The sequence below is a fragment of the Chrysochloris asiatica genome, unplaced genomic scaffold (genome assembly GCF_000296735.1).
Source record: "Chrysochloris asiatica unplaced genomic scaffold, ChrAsi1.0 scaffold00211, whole genome shotgun sequence".
NCBI lineage: Eukaryota > Metazoa > Chordata > Mammalia > Afrosoricida > Chrysochloridae > Chrysochloris > Chrysochloris asiatica.
Window position 1 is genome coordinate 1,559,045 of NW_006408729.1, and position 20,984 is coordinate 1,580,028.

The 20,984-nt window shown below is 37.6% G+C and overlaps 1 protein-coding gene across 1 annotated transcript in view; it reads right to left on the reverse strand.

Moving 5' to 3' along the window:
• Positions 1-640: 640 nt before the first annotated feature.
• Positions 641-20,984, reverse strand: part of LOC102836526 (CDGSH iron-sulfur domain-containing protein 2-like) — a 32,188-nt gene continuing 11,844 nt past the window's right edge. The window contains exons 2-3 of the mRNA XM_006872713.1: positions 2,829-3,043; positions 641-730 (exon numbers count right to left, since the gene is read on the reverse strand). Coding sequence (XP_006872775.1) covers positions 641-730; positions 2,829-3,043 — 305 coding nt within the window. The remainder of the gene's footprint in view (positions 731-2,828; positions 3,044-20,984) is intronic.

Sequence of the window (20,984 nt, forward strand, 5' to 3'; positions counted from 1 at the left end):
TACTGAGTCAAATACCTCAAAATACACACAAAAAAGTACACAACAGATACAAACAGTCTTTTGTAAACTAAACAAAACTTTTATAAATAACTGTTCCTGGGAATTTTTTATATCCAGTTTACATCTTTTCTGAAATTAAGATATTTGTATTAATTGACAATAATTCTCTATAAAAGTGTAATTATAGATGTCAATATTTTTCTTATCTTAAAAGATTATCATTTCAAATCATCAAAATAAGAGATATCTGAAAAATCATACTTAATGGGAAAAAATTTTAAGTATACATTCTGTTGAAAATATTGATATCCAAACAAACAACACTGGACCCACTGCCAATAATTCTGATTTTCTCAATCAAGTGTTGAGAAGTATTGATTTTATTACTGGAAGATACATTAATTCTTAGAAATCATACTGAGGGATTTATGCAATTTAATTTCCATATAAATGTTCTGAAAGTTATATAAAGTACAAAACATAAACAGTAGTGTAGCAAGAAAATAAATCGGCAGAAATAGTTATCAACAAGTAGTAATAATTAAGACCACCATTTCAAAGATTTTCTATACAAAGAATGAAAAAATATTGTTACAGGATTTTACAGCACACAGTTGAATTCAACCCTAATTCATTATTATTATACTTCTTTCTTCTTCAGTATTAGTGGACCCACATTGTCTCCTGTCAATTCATTGTGTTTATTATGTGAACCATCACAAGCAGGAAACTAGAAAGAAAAAGAATTGTGTTACTTTAAAATAAGATTCAATAAATGGAAATTTATTAAATGCTCTAATTAAGTCAGCATTAATACTCTTCTGGAAAGGAAAAAACCAAAAACCAAACAAAAACCAACAGACAGCTTTTCTGAGTAATAAATAAGGTAGTTCCCAACTTACAATGGGGTTTAGTTCTGCCATCCTAAATTGATTCTGGCATAAATCAAATCCCTTTTTCCATTATTATTGCCTTTTATAATCACTATCTTTACAAATCCTAACATGGATCATTTGAAAATGTTACAATTTTCAAAACACTCAAGTAAACATTTGAAAATGGTAACATCAGCAAATTACATGCTGCAACATTGTATATATTACATATTATGAATGGTAGAATGCAAAAGGAAAAAAAAAAGTCTGTCATTTTAACTGTAATACCCCAATCCTTCATAGCTGCAGGTTCTGCCATTCAACCAACAGAGAGAGGACCAGAAGTATAAAAGGGGGGATGAGCAATTAAGTAGTCAAAGTAATCCATCATAAGAAAAGTATGTAAAAAGCTATTTACATAGCATTTATATTTAAGGTATTATAAGCAATTGAGAGATGATTTACAGCATATGGGGAGGACATGCATACTTTACCATGCCATTTTATATAGGGATTTAGCATCCTAAAATTTTGATAATCTGAGAGGATCCCCTAAAATACTGAAGGAAGATGATACATGTTAAATTGGGGACTGCCTGCATATTCTATATCTAACCTGACCTCATTCGGATGGATACCCTAGCAAATGTGACAATTTCAATAATTAAATTTATTATTTGTTGTTAATTTTAAATAAACACTTTGGATGGATGCCATGAGCAAATTAAAGTATTTTTAAAAAGAATCAACATAAACTCTTGTTCTCTGTGGAGCTCTAAATTTGAGTCTTTTCACGTCTTCACATACTAAAAATTTTAAAAAACTGGAATTATAATTTCAAAAATCACTTCATAATGTTTTCTTACTCTAACTCATACATACCATATAAATTTTAGGGAAAATACCATATACTTAAGGAAAACAAAATTCACTTATAATCTACACATAGAAAACAAACATACAATTTTCCCATATATATTTACTGTAAGTGCACATATAGAGCTGAATTTCTTTGTTGTTGTTAAGTGCAATCAAGTCAGTTCTGACTCAATAGTGATACTGTATATTGTTTTCGAGGAGCAACTGGTGTGTTTGAACCACAGACCTTGAGGTTCAAACCAAAAGGTTTGCTTTTCTTCTATTACACTGTGACCTCATGACATAAAACTCTCAGTAAAAGCCTGATTTCAATGGCTTGCTAACATTTCATAGTCATTCCTCTTTATCAGGTATTTAGACTGTTATAAAATTTTGGTTTCACAAATTATTCCTGTGGATTATTTTACTGAGTTTACTCAAAACTTCAATTACCTTATGATCATATAATACTAGAAACAGATTTAACCAATTGCTGCTATTACACTCATGATTCCAAATTCCTTTTAATGTCCACATTAAAAATCACTCACAAATTAACTACATACTGTTTAAGGCATTTTACATAATCTCAGTAAATCTTCAATATGCTTGTTATGCTAATAATCAGATTTTCAAAACTGACCATCAAAAAAATGAAAATTAAAGTACGTACTTAACCAAAGTCAAAGTGTTAAGACTCCAGATTTGAACACAATTTATTCTGACTCCACAGCTTTATGCTCTTTCCCACCAAGTCTTACATACTTTCTCAAGCAGTAAATGTATTTTAAAATAAATACTTATTTATCTCTAGATAAAGATGAGCCTTGTGAAAACACCAGATTTCTAAACCTTTTTTGTGCTGTAACTTTTTCAAATACAGGTAGTTGCTGTTGTTAAGTGCCATGGAGTCAGTTCTTACTCATAAAATATAGGCAGTATCAATGTTAAACTCAAACTTTAACAATATACATTCTCAATACTGAACACTGTGAACAAATCTGTCATCTGACAAAAGCTCAACATTGGTGACTTAAGAAGCAACACAATTCAAACTTCTCAAAATTGTACTGTGCTTATAAATAGATATCTTACCGTCTTAGAACGCCAACACCTACAATAAGCTGCTTTAGCAAGACATAAATCTTCAATATTTATTTCATTCACCACTTTGGGATTTTCCTTTTGTATTTTAAGATTAATCAAGCTGTCCTTTTGTTGTTTTTTCTTCGGGAGGAATGGACGAATTGCAAGGTAGCCAAGTAGTGCAAGTACACCGAGAAAAGGCAACAGCCGAAGCCATTCTGAAACTAAAGATGTACAGATATGTTAGAATTGCAGTTCTCTTGTTGAAATATGACTCAAAACAGTATGTCTGGTTTCGTCCTTGAGTTTATTTGTTATTTCTCATAGCAACTAAACTATTCAATCTATAAAACTAATAAACAACACAATCTAGTCAGCTATACTTAAACTACATTGTTTCATTATGGGTTAATATGGGGCTCTGAGTACTGAGAAACTGTAGCTTATGCCGGTCCTATTCCAAATATCCCATCTCATTATACCCATGGAGTGTATCTGTGTTTTATCTTTACTTTTATTTTGGGAAATAAGATCATTAAGTATAAACAAAATTCAATGTGGCATGTATTTTATAGTTTAAAAAACATTTTCACTTGTTTCTTCTTTATGTCTAAACCATACAAATATTTTAACAATGATTTATAATTTAGGATACACTATTTATGACTGGAGTCCTGGTGTGGCACTGTGGGCTAATACAGCAGACTGCAAGTTGTCTGATCTACAAGGCTGGTGGGTTCAAGCTCAGCAGCTGCTCCATGGAAACCCTATACAGAGTCACTATGGGTTGGAACCAACTCGACGGCACTTAACATTACTTATGTATGATTGGACTTCTAGGGTGGTGCTGTAGGCTCAGCAGTGGACTGCGAACCACAAGATCGGCAGTTCAAGCCCACCAGCTGCTCTTAGGAAATCCTATACAGGGTTGCTATGAGTCAGAATAGCAACTAACTCAATGCCACTTAACTATTTATGATCATTTCATAACATCTTCAATGCTCAATTTACATTCTTTCATGTCACTGTGATACCTAAAGAAATAACTTAAATGTGTAAGAGCTACTATTTTAAGGACCTAATCGATAATTTTCATATAGTTCATGTTCTCATTGTAGCTTTCCATGAAAATTCATTAAATGCCTCTGGAGTAACCAGCACTGTCCTAGAGTAGCAGGGATTACAACAGACATAAACAAAATGTTTCCTATACCCCTGGAGACAAACACACCAGAAAGCTAAGATAAACATTTCAGTACGAATTATCAAATGTCAGCTAGTGCCTTATCTCTGCCAGACTCTGTACACAATCTATTCAGTTCTTAAAGAGCTATCATTTAACTTCCTTCACTGAGTCTTATCTGATTCCTTGCTAGACATTATATATAAAAACAGCTTCTTGCTATCATTGTATAGCAACCCTGTGTAGGGTTTCTGAGGAGTGGCTGCTGAGTTTGAACCACCAATCTTGAGATGCAAATTGACCTTGCAGCCTAGTGCTTACTCTACAGCACTACACCAGGACTCACAGAAATAGCTTAATAGACAGGAAATTAACTACATTATATAACAATGTATTTTAATAAATGTTAATGACAAATGAACAGACTACGAGTGTATTATCTAACATCTAGAATTTAGTGTTGTGATCTAAACCTGCTTAAGTTACATTTTGCTGCTGTTGTAGTTAAAGTGCTATCGAGTTGGTTCTGACTCATAGCAACTCTGTACAGGATTTCCAAGGAATGAGTTTGAACCACTGACCTTGTGGTTCAAACCAACCTTGCCATCCAGTGCATTATCCTGCTGCGCCACACCAGAATTATTCTGTGTATTATAAAACTGAAAGTTACCAGGCGTTAAATGACCCAATGTAAAAAAACAAACGAATATGAATGTGAAAATGACAATCTTAGCTTAAATTGATCATTTCTACCTTAATCCATACAATGGCTCTGTGGGCTAAGCACTGCAATGCAAACCACAAGGTCAGCAGTTTTAGGCCACAAGTCACTATGCAGAAGAAAAGATGAGGTTTTCTGCTCCCACATCATTTGCAGCCTTGGAAACTCTATACAGGGTCACTATGAGTCAGAAGGGACTCGTTGGCACTTAATCCAATGATTATCAAGGTATAAATGTTATTAGTATTGTTTTTGAATATACTTCAGAAAAATGTTGCTCACTTGATATACTTACTTGATAAACACTACTTTTGATGAAGACCAAAGACCACAGCCTTCAATATGGATTGCACCTCTGTGTGAAAAAAAACCTAAAGACCTCACAACTAGACCAATAAATAGCCATTGTGGTAAATGGAAAAAAGACAGAATTTGCCAAAGCCTTCATTTTGTTTGGATTCACAATCCACATTCATGGAAGCAACAGTCAAGAAATCAAAGGATGTTTACTCAGCATATATGAAGAAAAGACCTCTTTAAAGTGTTAAAAGAGCAAAGATGTCACTTAGAAGACTAAGGTGTGTCTTACCCAAGCTATGGTATTTTTAACTGCCTCGAACCAATAGCTTTGTTTTGGAAAAAATGTAGTCAGAGTGCTCCTTGGAGGACAAGATGGCCAAACTTCATCTCTCATACTTCAGACATATTGTCAGGAGGCACCACTCACTGGAGAAGGATATCATGTTTGGTAAGGTGAAGGGCCAGAGAAAAAGAGGAAGACCCCCAATGAGATGGATTGGCCAAGTGGCAGCATCGATGGCCTCAAGTGTGGCAACAATAAGTGAGGTTGGCCCAGGATCGGGCAGTGTTTCGTTCTGCTGTGCATAAGGTCCTATGAGTCGGTACCAATTTGATGGTACCTAACAACAACATATGCATGTGAAAGTTAGACAATAAAAAAGGAAGACCACAGAAGAACCAATGCATTTAAATTATCATGTTGGATAGCATGGTCTGCCAGATGAACAAAAAAATCTGTCTTACAAGAAGTACAGCCAGAATGCCCCTCAGAAGCCAGGATGACAAGAGTTCTCTTTCTTTGGACATGTGATCAGGACGGACCAGTACTAGAGAAGAACATGATGCTTGGTAAAGTGGAGGATCAGCGAAAAAGAGCAAGACACCCAATGAGATGTACTGACATATTGGCAGCAACACAGGGCTCAAACATAATAGCAACTGTGAGGATGGCACAGGACCGGGCAGTATTTTGTTTGGCACAGCATCGCTATGAGTTAAAACTAACTTGATGGCATCAAACAAAAATAACTTTAAAGTAATACTACTGCTCTCGAGCCACCACTCATCTGTCAGTTTGTCATACAGTGGTGGCTTACAAATTGATGTGTTTCTGGAAGCTATGACACCAGTAATTTAAATACCAGCAGGGTCATCCATGGTGGATAGGTTTCAGATGAGTTTCCAGAGGAAGACAGACTAGGAAAAAGAGGAACTACTTCCAAATATTTAGTCACTGAAAATTTATGAACAGCAGAGAAATACTGTCAGATTTAGTGCCAGAAAATGAGTCCCTCAAGTTGGAAGGCACTCAAAATGCGACTGGGAGAGCTGCCTCCACAAACTAGAGTTGACCATGATGACGGGAATGGAGTAAAGCCCACGGGAGCTTCATTTGCTAACGGGGCACAATTCAAAATGAAGAGAAACAGCTATAAACATCCATTAATAATCAGAACGTGGAATGCACAAAGTATGAATCTAGGAAAATTACGAACTGTCAAAATGAAATGGAACGCATAAACATCGGTATCTTAGGAATTAGTGAGCTGAAATGGACTGGTATTGGCCATTTTGAATCTGACGACCACATGGTTTACCATGCTGGGAATGACAAATTGAATGGTGTTGCATTCATTGTCAAAACGAACCTATCCAGATCAGTCATAAAGTACAACGCTGTCTGTGATAGGATAATATCCAAGTGCCTACAGGGAAGACCAGTAAGAAACATCATTATTCAAATTCACACACTCACCACTAAAGCCAGTGAGGATGAAAGAGATGAATTCTACCAACTTCTTCAATCTGTAATTCATCACACATGTAATCAAGATGTATTCATCATTACTGGTGATTGAAATGCAAAGGTTGGGAGAAAAGAGGGAGGATCAGCAGTTGGAAAACATGGCCTTGGTGACAGAAATGATGCTGGAGATGGTATGGTAGAATTCTGCAAAAGCAATGATTTGTTCATTTCAAATACCTTCTTTAGACAGCATAAGAGAGATTATACACATGGACCTCATCAGATGGAATACACAGAAGTCAAATTGACTACATCTACGAAAAGAGATGATGGAAAAGTTCCATATCGTCAGTTAAAAGAGGGCCAGGAGCAGACTTAAGAACAGAGCATCAATTGCTCAATAAGCAAATTCAAAGTGAAGGTGAAGAAAATGAAAACAAGTCCACAAGAACCAAAATATGACCTTGAGTATATCCTTCTTGAATTTAGAGACCATCTGAAGAATAGATTTGATACATTAAACACTGAAGACTGAAGGCCAGAAGAGTTGTGGGGTGACATCAAGAACATAACACAGGAAGAAAGCAAAAGTCATTGAGAAGACAAGAAGGAAGGAAAAAGTCAAAATGGATGTCAGAAAGAAACTGAAAGTTGCACTCCAGCGTACAGATGCTAAAGCAAATGGAAGAAATGAGGAGGTACAAGAGCTGAACAGAAAATTTCAAATGTCAGCTCGAGAAGACAAAGTCAAATATTACAACGAAATGTGCAAAAAGATCTGGAATCAGAAAATCAAAAAGGAAGAACACGCTCAGCATTTCTCAAGCTGGAGGAACTGAAGAAAAAATTCAAGCCTTGACTTTCGTTTTTGAAGGATTCTCTGGGCAAATTATTGAATGGTGCAGAAAGCATCAAAATAAGATGAAAGGAATACACAGCCACTGTACCAAAAGGAAATGGTTTATGTTCAACCATTTCTAGAGGTAGCATATGATCAAGAGCCAATGATAATGAAGGAAGTCCAAGGTGCACTGAAGGAATTGGCAAAAAACAAAGCACCAGGAATTGATGGGATAAAAACTGAAATCTTTCAAGCAAGTGAGGCGGCACTGGAGGCACTCACTCATCTCTGCCAAGAAATCTGGAAGACAACTATCTGGCCAACTGACTGGAAGAAATCCATATTTGTGCCCATTCCAAAGAGAGGTAACCCAACGAAATGCGGAAATCATCAGACAATCTCTTTGATATCCCATGTGAGTAAAGTTTTACTAATGGAAATACAGAAACGGCTGCAAGCATACATTGACAGAGAACTTCCAGAGGTTCAAGCCAGATTCAGAAGAGGACGTGGAACGAGTGACATCATTGCTGATGTCTGATGAATCTTGGCTGAAAGCACAGAATATCAGAAAGACGTTTACCTGTGCTTTATTGACTATGCAAAGGCTTTCGATTGTGTTTATCATGACAAGGTATGGACAACAATGAGAAGTATGAGTATACCTAAACACTTAATTATGTTCATGAGGAATCTGTACATGGACCAAGAGGTTGTTGTTCGAACAGAACATGGGAACACTGGTTTAAAATTAAGAAAGGTGTATGACAGGGTTGTACTCTTTCACCAAATTTACTCAACCTGTATGCTGAGCAAATAATCTGAGAAGCTGGATTATATGAAGAAAAACGTGGCATCAGAATTGGAGGAAGACGCATTATCAACCTGTAATATGCAGATGATACAATCTTGCTTGCTGAAAGTGAAGAAGACTTAAAATATTTACTGATGAAGATCAAAGAGCACTACCTTCAGTATGGATTTCATCTCAATGTAAAGAAAACAAAAATCCTCACCACTGGACCAATAAACAACAATCTTATCAACGGAGAAAAGAATGAAGTTGTCAAGGACTTCATTCTTCTCGGATCAACTATCAACACTCATGGAAACAGCAAGAAATCAAATGACATATTGCACTGGCATATCTGCTGCACAAGACCTTTTTAAAATGTGGAGGAGCAAAGATGTCAGCTTGAGGACTAAGGTGAGCCTGACCCAAGCCATGGTATTTTCAATAACCTCATATGCATGCAAAAGCTGGACAGTGAATAAGGAAGACCGTAGAAGAATTGATGCTTTTGAATTATGGTGTTGGAGGAGAATACTCAAAGTGCCATGGACTGCCAAAAGAACAAACAGATTTGTGTTGGAAGAAGTGCAGCCAGAGCGCTCCTTGGGGATCAGGATGGCCAAACCTCCGTGTCTTGTACTTCAGACATATTGTCAGGAGGGATCAGTCGCTGGAGAAGGACATCATGTTTGGTTAGAGAAAAAGAGAAAGACGTCCCAGTGCGATGGATTGGCAAAGTGGCAGCATCAATGGGCTCAATTGTGACAACAATTGTGAGGTTGTCTCAGGACCAGGCACTGTTTCGTTCTGTTGGGCACAGGGTCGTTATGAGTCAGTAGACTCGATGACACCTAACAACAAGTGCTCCTGAGAGGTGTCATTATCTCCTACAACAACATTATCATTTGTAAAACAATTAATTTTTTTAGAGATGATCAACTTAAATTACAAAAAAGTCTCAAAATCATTTAGAGCTTTTATATTAAGGCTTATTTTTAATGAAAAAAATGCAAAATACAGAAGATCAAATTTAAAACAGCCTCTAACAGAGTATTTCCTATTAATCTTTGTGCTATATGTTAAGCTACTATAAATACTTTAAACATCCTGGAGGAAACGTAGTGGTTACGAATCGGGCTGTGAACCACAAGGTCAGTAGTTTGAAACTACCAGCTGCTCCGCGGGAGAAAGATGAGGCGTTCTGTTCCCGTAAAGATTTACAGCCTCGGAAACCCTGTACAGGGTTGCTATGAGTCAGAACCGACTCCACGGCACTTAACAACAACAACAAATAGTTATTAGCTACAATATATTTGTATGGTGATGGTGGTGGTGGTGGTGGTGGTGGTGGTGGTGGTGGTGTGCTGTCAAGTCGCTTCCAACTTATAGCAATCCTGTGTAGTGGTTCCAAAGTTACACATCTTTACAGGAGCAGAAAGCATCTTCCTCCTTCAGAGTGGCTGGTAGATTTGAACTAGACCTTGCTGTTAGTAGCCCAACTTATAATCCACTATGCTACCAGGGCTTCATATTTTGTACAGCATAGTTTTTATTTTATAAACTATACATATAGGAGCTCTGGTAGTGTAGTGGTTATGAATCGGGCTGTACCAGCTATTCTGCGGGAGAAAGATGAGGCTTTCTGCTCCCGTAAAGATTTACAGCCTCAGAAACCCTGTACAGGGTCGCTGTGAGTTGGAACTGACTCCATGGCACATAACAACAACATATAGTTTATACTGTACTTTTTCTTCTTCATCCACTTATCATGCCCTCCCCATTCAAAATATAAGATCTACAAGACCATATGTAAATCACCACTGTATCTCCAGTATTTAGATTTATTTTTTTAATTGAAAATAATTTACATACAAACCCCGCTCCAAGACTGAAACTCAAAGGAAACACATGAGCAGCCATGCAAGCTTGCTGGCGACCATTGTTGTACTGGTGAGTGGAAGAGGGGGAATGGAAGCAATGACAATATGTGCTGAGTTCAACCACGTTCTATAGACTCCTGTTGACCTGGAGATTAAGATAAGAGGAAGGGCTGGTTGGTTCAAAGTATGGTAATACCTGGGGACACCTGAGCCCATGGACAAGAACATAGCCACAGAGGGCTAGAGCTGATAGTGAAGCATCCAGCTGATATGAAGTGAGTGGAGACGCACAAGAATGCCCAAACTTGCAGATAGTACTCATTTGACCTAGCCTTGATGGCTTGATAATCAGAACTTGACTAGAGGAAGATAAAAAAAATTTTTGATAAAGGAAAATTAAATTGTAAATTGCTACAATTTGATGAACTTGACCTATACTTATGGATGCAGTACCTCAAAATACCAACTGAAAGGGAAGAAGTCTTCACACCAAGTATCAATCCTATCCCCTCTGTATACAGGGTAGATAGAAATAGGCACCTTAGTCATTGGCTATATAAAATGAGTCCTGGTGTGGTGCTGTGGGTTAATGTGTTGGACTGCAAAATCAGTTTGAACCACAAGGTTGGCAGTTCAAGCTCACCAGCTGTTCCTTGGAAACCCTATACAGGGTCGCTATGGGTCAGAACCAATTCGACACCACTTTACAACAACCTAAAATGAGGGGCCACCTAAAATAAAGGCACCAAGCGACTAGCTTACAAGTTTTCAATAGGGAGTTTAGTTTAAGAGTGTGTGGGGGAAGGTATAATCCCCACTAAATAGTTTTCATCTTGTCTAGCAGGTCTGGTGAAAAGAGATGGGATAAACTTCTTATAATTCAATAGTGAGTAATTGTTATCATGACTAATTGTGACTATCACAACTGTAAAGAGAAGTTTTATAACAAAAATGGGGAAGTTAATCTCATAGGACAGAAACAGAGGACCCTAGGACCATCAAGAGAGAAAAGCACAAGTGGAATGCGGGACCCTATCCAAACAAACAGCAACACCAGAGACGGAGGCAGAGATGAGGACATGGAGAGAGGAAGTAGCTGAGGACTCTGGACTCATGGAAAGAGAGGGACTGGGTGCTGGCAGCAAAGAGACAAGCTTGCAGAATGTGCCCTTTGGGTGTTTAAATTATTATATATTCCTGAGAGTTTCTGTGTACATCCCCAACCCATCCATACCCTCCCCCCAAAAAAAAACAAAGGGTATGGAAGCAAATACTGTCGAATGATGATGCACAGGGGAGATTGTAATCATTGCAGTGACACAATGGTGTAAAGCCAATGTTCTTCCATGTAAACTATCACTCAGTTCACAATAAAAACTTTAAAGAAAAGAATTTACAGTTCAGTTGGCTGAATTTTGTGTTACGTGTTGTTTGATAAGTTCTGAAACTATATTCACTTTATAAACACCATCCAATACAAAATATAACTCCAGCACCCTAAAAATTTTGCTCACGCCTGTCTACTAAGTCCCACCTTTCTTAATTTTATCAATTTAAATGCTTAATAAATTTTGAATAAAGAAATCTGATCAATTTCCTATTGCAAAACAATTTGTTTACGTTTTTTTTCTTTTACTATATAATTATTAAGTAACTATGAGCCGATACTCTGCTAAATTCAAATGTCTGTCTTTCTGTATTTAAAATTCTTAGTATAATGGTGGCACACCATACAATAAATAATTCACAGTTGATCTGTTGTGTAAATCTACATTCTCATATATGCAAAGTCAGGAAATGTCTACAAAACAGGAGTAATAATTCATTTAGTTAAACTACTTATTTAGTACCCAACACATTCCAAGGAGCTCTGGTAGCGTAGTGGTTACAAATCAGCAGTCAAAACTACCAGCTATTCCACAGGAGAAAGATGAGGTTTTCTGCTCCCATAAAAGATTTACAGCCTCGGAAACGCTGTACAGGGTCACTATGAGTTGGAACCACCTCCATGGCACATAACCACCACTCCACCACATTCCTGATGGAGTCCTGGTGTGGTGTTGTAGGTTAATGCACTGGACTGTAAGATCAGTTTGAAGTGCAAGGTCTGCAGCTCAAGCTCACCACCTGCTCCTTAGAAACCCTCTACAACAAGGTCGCTGTGAATCGGAATTGACTTGATGGCACTTAACAACAACATGCCAGATACTGCACTAGGAGCTGGGGATACAAGTTGATAGTTAGATAAGGTTCCTGTCATCATAGGGTATACATTCTGACAAAGAGACAAACAAGTGCATAAATAGATAGGGTTATTACAGACTATAATAAAAGCTACGAAGGTACAACAGATTATAATAGCTATGATGGTGCAAAAGAGCAATAAGGAGGCAGAGTAGTATGGTTTCTAAAAGAAAACCTTCAAGCAAAAACTACCAGACCTGTGACACTGGTAGGTTCTTTGCTCAGGTAAAGAATCTATCAGTTCTGAGAACTTTTAAGGCAACGGGAAGAATAAGTGCAAAGAACCTATCAACATCATGGGACTAATGTTGTTATTTAGTGCCAGAAATTCGGTTTCAACACACAGCAACCCTGAATAGGGTTTCTGAGGAATGGCTGGTGGATTTCAACTACCTACCTTGCAGTTCAAAACTGACCTTGCAGTTCAGTGATAACCGTACAGCACCACACATAAGACTGTTAGGAGGAATGAATGAATGCAGTAGGAAATCACTTGGTAAACTATAAAGTACTATTCAAAAGGAAGACATGAATGCACTCTGCCTTGAAACTAGTATGTAAATACCTGTCTCTTCCTCCTTTTAATAAAAAGATCTCCAACTTCTTACCCTTTATCAGAGACTTATACAAATAACATCTCAATAAATTTTAGCTAAATTGAATTTGTACTCCATTATATTGGCATTTGAAGAAACAAACTATAAGTTCTGATGTTTATGCCTCTGTTCATGGCTTATAACCCTAAGTTAAAATACAGGATGATGTATTTAAGGAAAAAATGTCAAGCATCTTTGATGTTAAAGTGTGTAAAGGATTTCCAGGAGCTCCTGGTGGGTTTGAATTGCCTACCTTGAAATTAGAAGTCCAGTGCTTATCCTACAACACCACACTAGTACTCACCTTTAGGAAATATAAAACCTTACTGACACATGTCAGATAATAAGCCAAATATTAAACATTACAAAAATTGCAAGACATAGTCCCTACCCTAAAGGAGCTTCCCGTCTAATAAGGAATATTGTTGCTGTTGCTGCTAAGTGCCAATGAGTCGGTACTGATTCATAGCGACCCTATGTAGAAGAGAACAAAACCCTGCCTGGTCCTGCGCCAACCTCATGATTGAGGTTGTTATGTTTGAACCCATTGCTGCTGCCACTATGCCAATCCATCTTATTGAGGGTCCTCCTTTTTCTCCAAACTTCCACCTCACCAATCCTTCTCCAGGAACTGGTCCCTTCTGATATGTCCAAAGTATAAGAGACAAAGTCTGGCCATCCTAACTTCTTAAGAGTATTCTGGCTGTATTTCTGCCAATACAGATTTGTTTGTTCTTTTGGCAGTCCTTGGTGCTTTTAGTATTCTCCTCCAACACCATAACTCAAATGCATCAATTATTTTATGGTCTTCCTTATTCATTGTTCAACTTTCACATGCACATGAGATTATTGAAAATATCAGGGCTTGGGTCAATTGCACCTTAGTCCTTAAACTGACATCTTTGCTCTTAAAAACTTTAAAAGAGGTCTTCTGTAGAGATTTGCCCAATGCAATACATCGTTTGATTTCTTGACTGCTGCTTCCATGAATGTTGATGGCTAATCTGAGCAAAATTAAGTCTTGCCAACTTCAATCTTTTCTCCACTTATCTTGATGTTATTTACTGGTCCAGTGATGAAGATTTTTGTTTTCTTTACAATGAGGTGCAAGCTGTATCGAAGGTACTTCATCAGGAAGTATTTCAAGTCCTCTTTGCTTTCAGCAAGCAAGATGGTATCATTTGCATATCACAGGTTATTAATGAATCTTCTTCCAATCCTGATGCCATGTTTTTCTTCAAATAATCCAGCTTCTTGATTTGCTCAGCATACAGGCTGAATAAGTATGGTAAAAGAACACAACCCTGGCACACACTTTTCCTAATTTTAAATCATTCGGTAGTTCCTTGCTCTGTTGTAACAACTGCCTCTTGGTCTATGTACAGGTTTCTCATAAGAACAATTAAGAGCTCTGAAATACTCATTCTCAACAATGTTGTCCACACAATTGAAAGCCACAATAAGGCACAGGTAAACAAGTTTTGGGTATTCTCTGCTCTCAGCCAAGATCCATCTGATGTCAGTAACAATATCCTTTGTTCCAAGTCCTCTTCTGAACTGGGCTTGAACTTCTGGAAATTCTCTCTCAAGGTATGGTTGCAGCTGTTTTTCAATTACCTTTAGCAAAATTTTCCTTGCAAGAGATATTAATGGTACTGTCCAATGATTTCCGTATTCTGTTGGATCATCTCTGGAATGGGCACAAGCATGGATCTCTTCCAGTCAGTTGGCCAGGTAATTGTCTTCCAAATTTCTTGGCATAGATGCCTTTGTGCCTCCAGTGCCACATCAGTTTGTTGAAAGATTTCGATTTGTATTTCATCAATCCCCTGGTGCCTTGTTTTTTGTCAATGGCTTCATTGCACCTTCAACTTCTTCCTTCATTATCACTGGCTTTTCACCATACGTCCTCTTTAAATGGTTGAACATTGACCATTTCTTTTTTGTAAAGTGACTCTGTGTATTCCTTCCATCTTCTTTTGCTTTCTGCATCATTCAATGTTTTGCCCATAGAATGCTTTAAGATTGCAAGTTGAGGCTTCAATTTTTTTTTTTTTTTTTTTTTCAGTTTCCTCAGCTTGAGAAATGCTGAGTATGTTCTTCCCTGGGAAGGTGTGAAAGAAATTGCTCATTATTCCTGTGTATAAGGATTACAAAGAAAGAAGAGATGAATTCTTTGCTGGGAAGAAATGAAACCGCTTGAGCAAAGACTTTACAGCAAGGATCTGACACCTAAGCAGGTTTCCGAAAGATGAGTAAGAATACAGGGGTTCATTAAGCAGTGGGTGGAGGAGCTGCATTCCAGGCAGAGGAAAGAGTACAGGCAAAAGACAAAAGCATAAGGCATGCATGAAAGGTTAGGAAACTATAAACATCACGGTACTGCTGGAATACAATGAAAGAGGGAAGGGAACTGAAGGAGAGTCACTAAGAGCCATATCATGAAAGGCAAGAGAGTAAGTCAGGCATTTATCCTGCATATAATATGAACAGAAATATTTGAACAGTGTCGTAATTGAAAATGTGTTCATTTATAAAATCATGCTTGTATCAAATGGCAGATGTATCAGAAGAGGAACATAACAAAAAACAAGGAGAGAGGGCTGGTGGTGGGGAAGAAAAGAAACAAGACAATATCAGAAATAATACAGATTTAGGGGTTTCCCTACAACTGCCTATATTGGGTGTATATTTGTACATATGTGTGCATTTTCTAAGGAGATAGTCCATAGCTTTCACCAGGATCTCAGAGTATCTCTGTGATCAATCATCACCTCACCTCAAAACTTAAAAATCACTAATTTAAACAGTAAAATCAACAGGTTTGGTGACAGATTAGGTTTAAACATGAGGTAAATAAAGAATGTGTTATTCATTCATGATCCCCAAATTTCTGGTTTCACTATCGAATATATGGTAGTACTAATATTAAATGCATGCACACTCTATACACACACAGAGTAAAGAAAGAGGAAGGACAGGTTCAAACAGGTAAAAACAGTACTATGTTGTAGGAGAAAGAACAAGAGAATAGAGAAAGAATACCCATTACTTAAGAGTTACAGGGGAAGTAGTTTTCACAGGGAGAGCTTTATTTCATTTAGGAAAAGGAGGTGCTATTAAGAGAGGTTAAAGCTTTACAGGAGTATCAAGAAGTCAGTCAGTTTGAGACGAAAATTTGAAAAATCAAGGGTTAGAGACATATGAACTTTGGGCTGCAACTGAAGATGGTGTTAAGTTTATACAGATAGAAATGGATGACTTCGATATTCGATCCATTAAAAAGGTACCAAGTTAGGCAACAGTTTACTCACTGGAATGTAAAGAGTTGACTTTTCTTATTTCACTTCCAGTAGAACTGTCGGTGAAGTTTTCCTTTTCTAAACTTAAAAACAAAAAATAGTTTCTAAAAAAATATTTTAAGAAGACTACACATATACTATCTATTGTGACAGTTAAGGTTTTGCAACAACTTGGCTGTGCCTGGATTCTCATTTACCTAAGATTTCATTTTGCTTGTATCCATAATCAATGCTCATGGAAGCAGCAGACAAGAAATGAAAAGACATACTGTATTAGGCATATCTGGTCCAAAGGACCTGTTTAAAATGTTAAAGAACCAAGATACCACTTTGAGGACTAAGGTGTACCCGAGACAAGCCATGGTAGTTTTATTTTTTTAGTCTTTTAATTGTAAATTGAGATAAGGTTTACAAAGCAGATCATCAATCTTACAACTCATACTTTATTTCACCTCAAAGATTGCAATCCCCTCTATGTAAGTTATTCCACTTCTTTCCTGTGGTTATTTCCATTCCACCCACCTTGCCAACCCTTCTGAATTTTGTCCTTAAGGCAAATGTTGCCCTTGTGATCTTGAAATGGTTGATCATTCCATTGTAAGCATACCTTATTGGTGTTGTTGCTCCTCCTATACACCTATCTACCATGTGAATAAAAATTGGGATTTGGGTAGAGGACCCATCATCGTAACAGAACAGCTTCACATTCTGGAACAGAGTTGGTGAAGAAACCAATTCCTTAAAACTTAGGAAACTATGGCCTCACCCTTAGAAACCACAGAGGTCATGGATCCACCCTTTGAGAACCCAGAGGTCATGGCACTACATTTTGAGACTGAGGCAGCACTGCTTCCATGCTCCTTCTCTCTTCAGCTTCTGCTATGGTCTCTAGAAGAGGGCAGTTTGGCCTTTGGTCTACTCAAGCATTACAAAGCTGTTTAGCTTTACTGATAAATGCCCAGAGGCACCCTACTCCACCAGTAAGCCTTAGTCAGAAGACTGTTAGCTCTCTAGATCCATGGGTCAAAGAGTCTAACTTCACAAAGTGCCCAGAGGCACCCCACTCTGTGAAGAAGCTTCCTAAATGAAGTTGGACCTCTTCCAATTGGTTGGCCAGGTAGCTGTCTTCCAAATTTCTTGACATAGATGAATGAGCATCTCCAGCATAACATCAAGTTTACTGAAACATTTCAATTTGTATTAAGTTTCTTCACCAATGCCTTCAATGCAGCTTGGACTTGAAATGGATGAACATTAACCAATTCTTTTTGTTAAAGTGATTCTATGTTCTTTCCATCTTCTTTTGATGCTTTCTACGCCATTCAATATTTTGCCCATAGAATCCATTAGTATTAAAAATTAAGGCTTCAATTTTTTCTTCTATTCTTTTGGCGTGAGAAATGCTGAGAGTGTTCTTCCCTGAATTCAAGTCTTTGCATCTTTCATTATAATACTTTTGTCTTCTCAAATTGCTCTTTGAAATCTCCAGTCTTTTCACTTCATTGTTTCTTCCAATTGCTTTAGGGTCTTTTACACAAGGGCAAGTTTCCAAGTCTCTTCTGACATCCATTTTGGTGTTTTTCTTCCTCTCCAACATAGTGGTTACGAATTGGGCTGCGAACCTTAAGGTCAGCAGTTCGAAACTACCAGCTGTTCCACAAGAGAAAGATGAGGCTTTCTGCTCCCATAAAGATTTACAGCCTCAGAAATCCTGTACAGGGTGGCTATGAGTCAGAACTGACTCCATGGCACATAGCCACCAGCACCTGTCATTTTAATGACCTTTTACTTTCTTTATATATGATGTTCATAACGTCATCCCACACTTCCTCTGATCTTTTGTCTTAGTGTCTAATGTATCAAATCTGTTCTTGAGATGATCTCTAAATTCAGGTGGGATATATTCAAATTTGTATTTGGCTCTCACTGACTTACAATTTTCTTCAGCTTCATTCTGAATTTGCATATGAAAAAAATGACAGTCTGTTCCACATTGTGCCCTTGGCCTTACCAATTTAATTCCTGCATATTTCATCTGGTGAAGTTCACCTACATAGTTGCCATTTATGCTATTGAAAAAAGGTATTTGTGCAATTTCCAGCATTCTTTCTATCACAAAGGCCATATTTTCTAACTGATCCTTCCTGTCTCCAATTTTTACATTCCAAAAATTGTTTGCATGTTTGATCAATTTCAGATTGAAGAAGTTGGTAGAATTCTTCAATTTCATCATCATTGGCTTTAGTTGTTGATGCATAAATTTGACTAATAGTGGTATGATCTGGTCTTCCTTGCAGGTGTATGGTTACTATCCTATCACACACAGCACTGTACTTCAAGACAGATTTTGAAATGTTCTTTTTGGCGATGAATACAACGCTATTCCTCTTCAATTTTATGTGCTATGGCATAGTAAACCATGGGACTTGTCAGATCGAAAGTGGCCGATACCAGTTGATTTCAGCTCACCAATGCCTAGGTTATCAATTTTTATGTGTACCATTTCATTTTTGACATCTTCCAATTTTCCTAGATTCACATACAAGTTAAAACAGTTTTACTCCAAAACAGTACTTCAAAAGATTCACTACTATCAACAGAACAATATCCCAGTGTCTGAAAACGCTGCCGGGCCTATGTTGTTGTTGTTGTTGTTAAGTGCCATCGAGTCGGGTCCGACCCATAGCGACCCTGTACAGGGTTTCCGAGGGTGTAAATCTTTACGGGAGTAGAAAGCCTCATCTTTCTCCCGCGGAGCGGCTGGTAGTTTTGAACCGCTGACCTTAAGGTTCGCAGCCCGATTCGTAACCACTACGCTACCAGAGCTCCTTATAGTAGATTTCAATAAATATTTGATGAATTGAGGAATTTAAAACTGCAGAATAGATTTTTAATAGTTGGTCAAAATAGGAAGAGGAGAAATTTTAACAACTTAAATAAAGGAACGACATAAACTTTTCCAATATTCTCCAAAGAGTTTTTTTTTTGTAATATCCTTTAATAATCAGGAAATAATCTTATAAATTAACATGCTTAATTTAAATTTATCTTTAGTTCCATTTCATTTTAAAAACTGATGCATAAGTTAAATACAAATTAAAATCTTAATTGTTTTGCCTTAAGATTTTGACAATTAAATATACCTTGTAGCAAACCACAGAAAACAGTAATCATTTCCATCACCACACTAAGTTTCTCCTGATCTATTCACCACTACTAGAGATTTCTATAATCAAAGCTTCTTCTACTCAACATAGTTTTATGAGATACATACAGTTCATCACTTCTTATTGCTGACCAGCTTTCTAGTGTATATGCTATACTTTGTTTATCTATTCTTATACTGGTAGATACTTGTGGTATTTCCCATTTGGGTTATATAAATACAGCTACTATAAAAAACAGGCTCATATAAATCTCTTAAACATTTTCGATTCTGTTCCACTTCCAATTCTCAATTAAAAAGTAACCTCTTCTGGATTGTTGTTTAGGTGCTGTGAGTTGGTTCTGATTCATTATACCCTATGCATAACAGAATGAATCACTGCCTGATCCTGCATCATCCTCACAGTCATTGTTACATTTGAGCCAGTTGCTGAAGCCACTGTGCCAATTCATCCCATTAGGGGGGTCTTCCTCTTTTTCATTGACTCTCCATTTTACCAAATATGACGTCCTTGTCCACGGACTGGTCTCTCCCAGTAATAGGTCCGAAGTACGAGATAAGAAGTCTCATCATGCTGGCTTCTAAGGAGGCAGACTATACTTCTAAAACAGACCTGTTTGTTCTTCTGGGAGTCCATGGTACTCTTCTCCAACACGATAACTCCTCAAATCTTTCAATTCTTCTATGGTCTTCTTGAATTCATGGTCCAACTTTCACATGCATATGAGGCTACTGAAAATACCATTCCTTGAGTCAGGTGCACCTTAGTCCTAAAACTGACATCTTTGCTCTTGAACACTTTTTAAGAGGTGTTGTACAGCAAATCTGCCTAGTGCAATACAACATTAGATTTCTTCCTATATTGTTTTGTATTTTTTCCTGTCAGTCTTTCTTTTAAGTACCTTCCGTTCTTGAAAGAAAGACGTACAGGAAAAATACAAAACAATAGAGGCAGATGGACTGTTACTACAAAACAAACAAATTGCTTGCCCAGGAAACATCAAGGCAAGTGGTCGGGTCCCCTTAATGCAAACCCCCTTCCAAGACTAAGACTCAACAGAAATACGCGCCCTGATTGGTGACCACACGCATTGCCGATAAGGGGAAGTGGGACAAAAGCAGCAATGAAGCGGCAAGCTAAGCCCTACAATGTTCAGTGGGCTACTGTGGACCCAGATGGGGACCTGGTTGGCCAGCAGTGTGGAGAGACCTGGGGACTCCTGGGCCCAGAGTCAGCGGTGTGGCCACAGAGGACTAGAGTGAAGAGTGAAGCTACCAGCTGATAGGAAGAGAGGGCATACGCACAGGAACACCCACACTTGCAGATGGTACCCACATGACCTGGTCCCGATGAATGGATGATCAGAACTCAACCAGGAGAAGAAAGAAGAG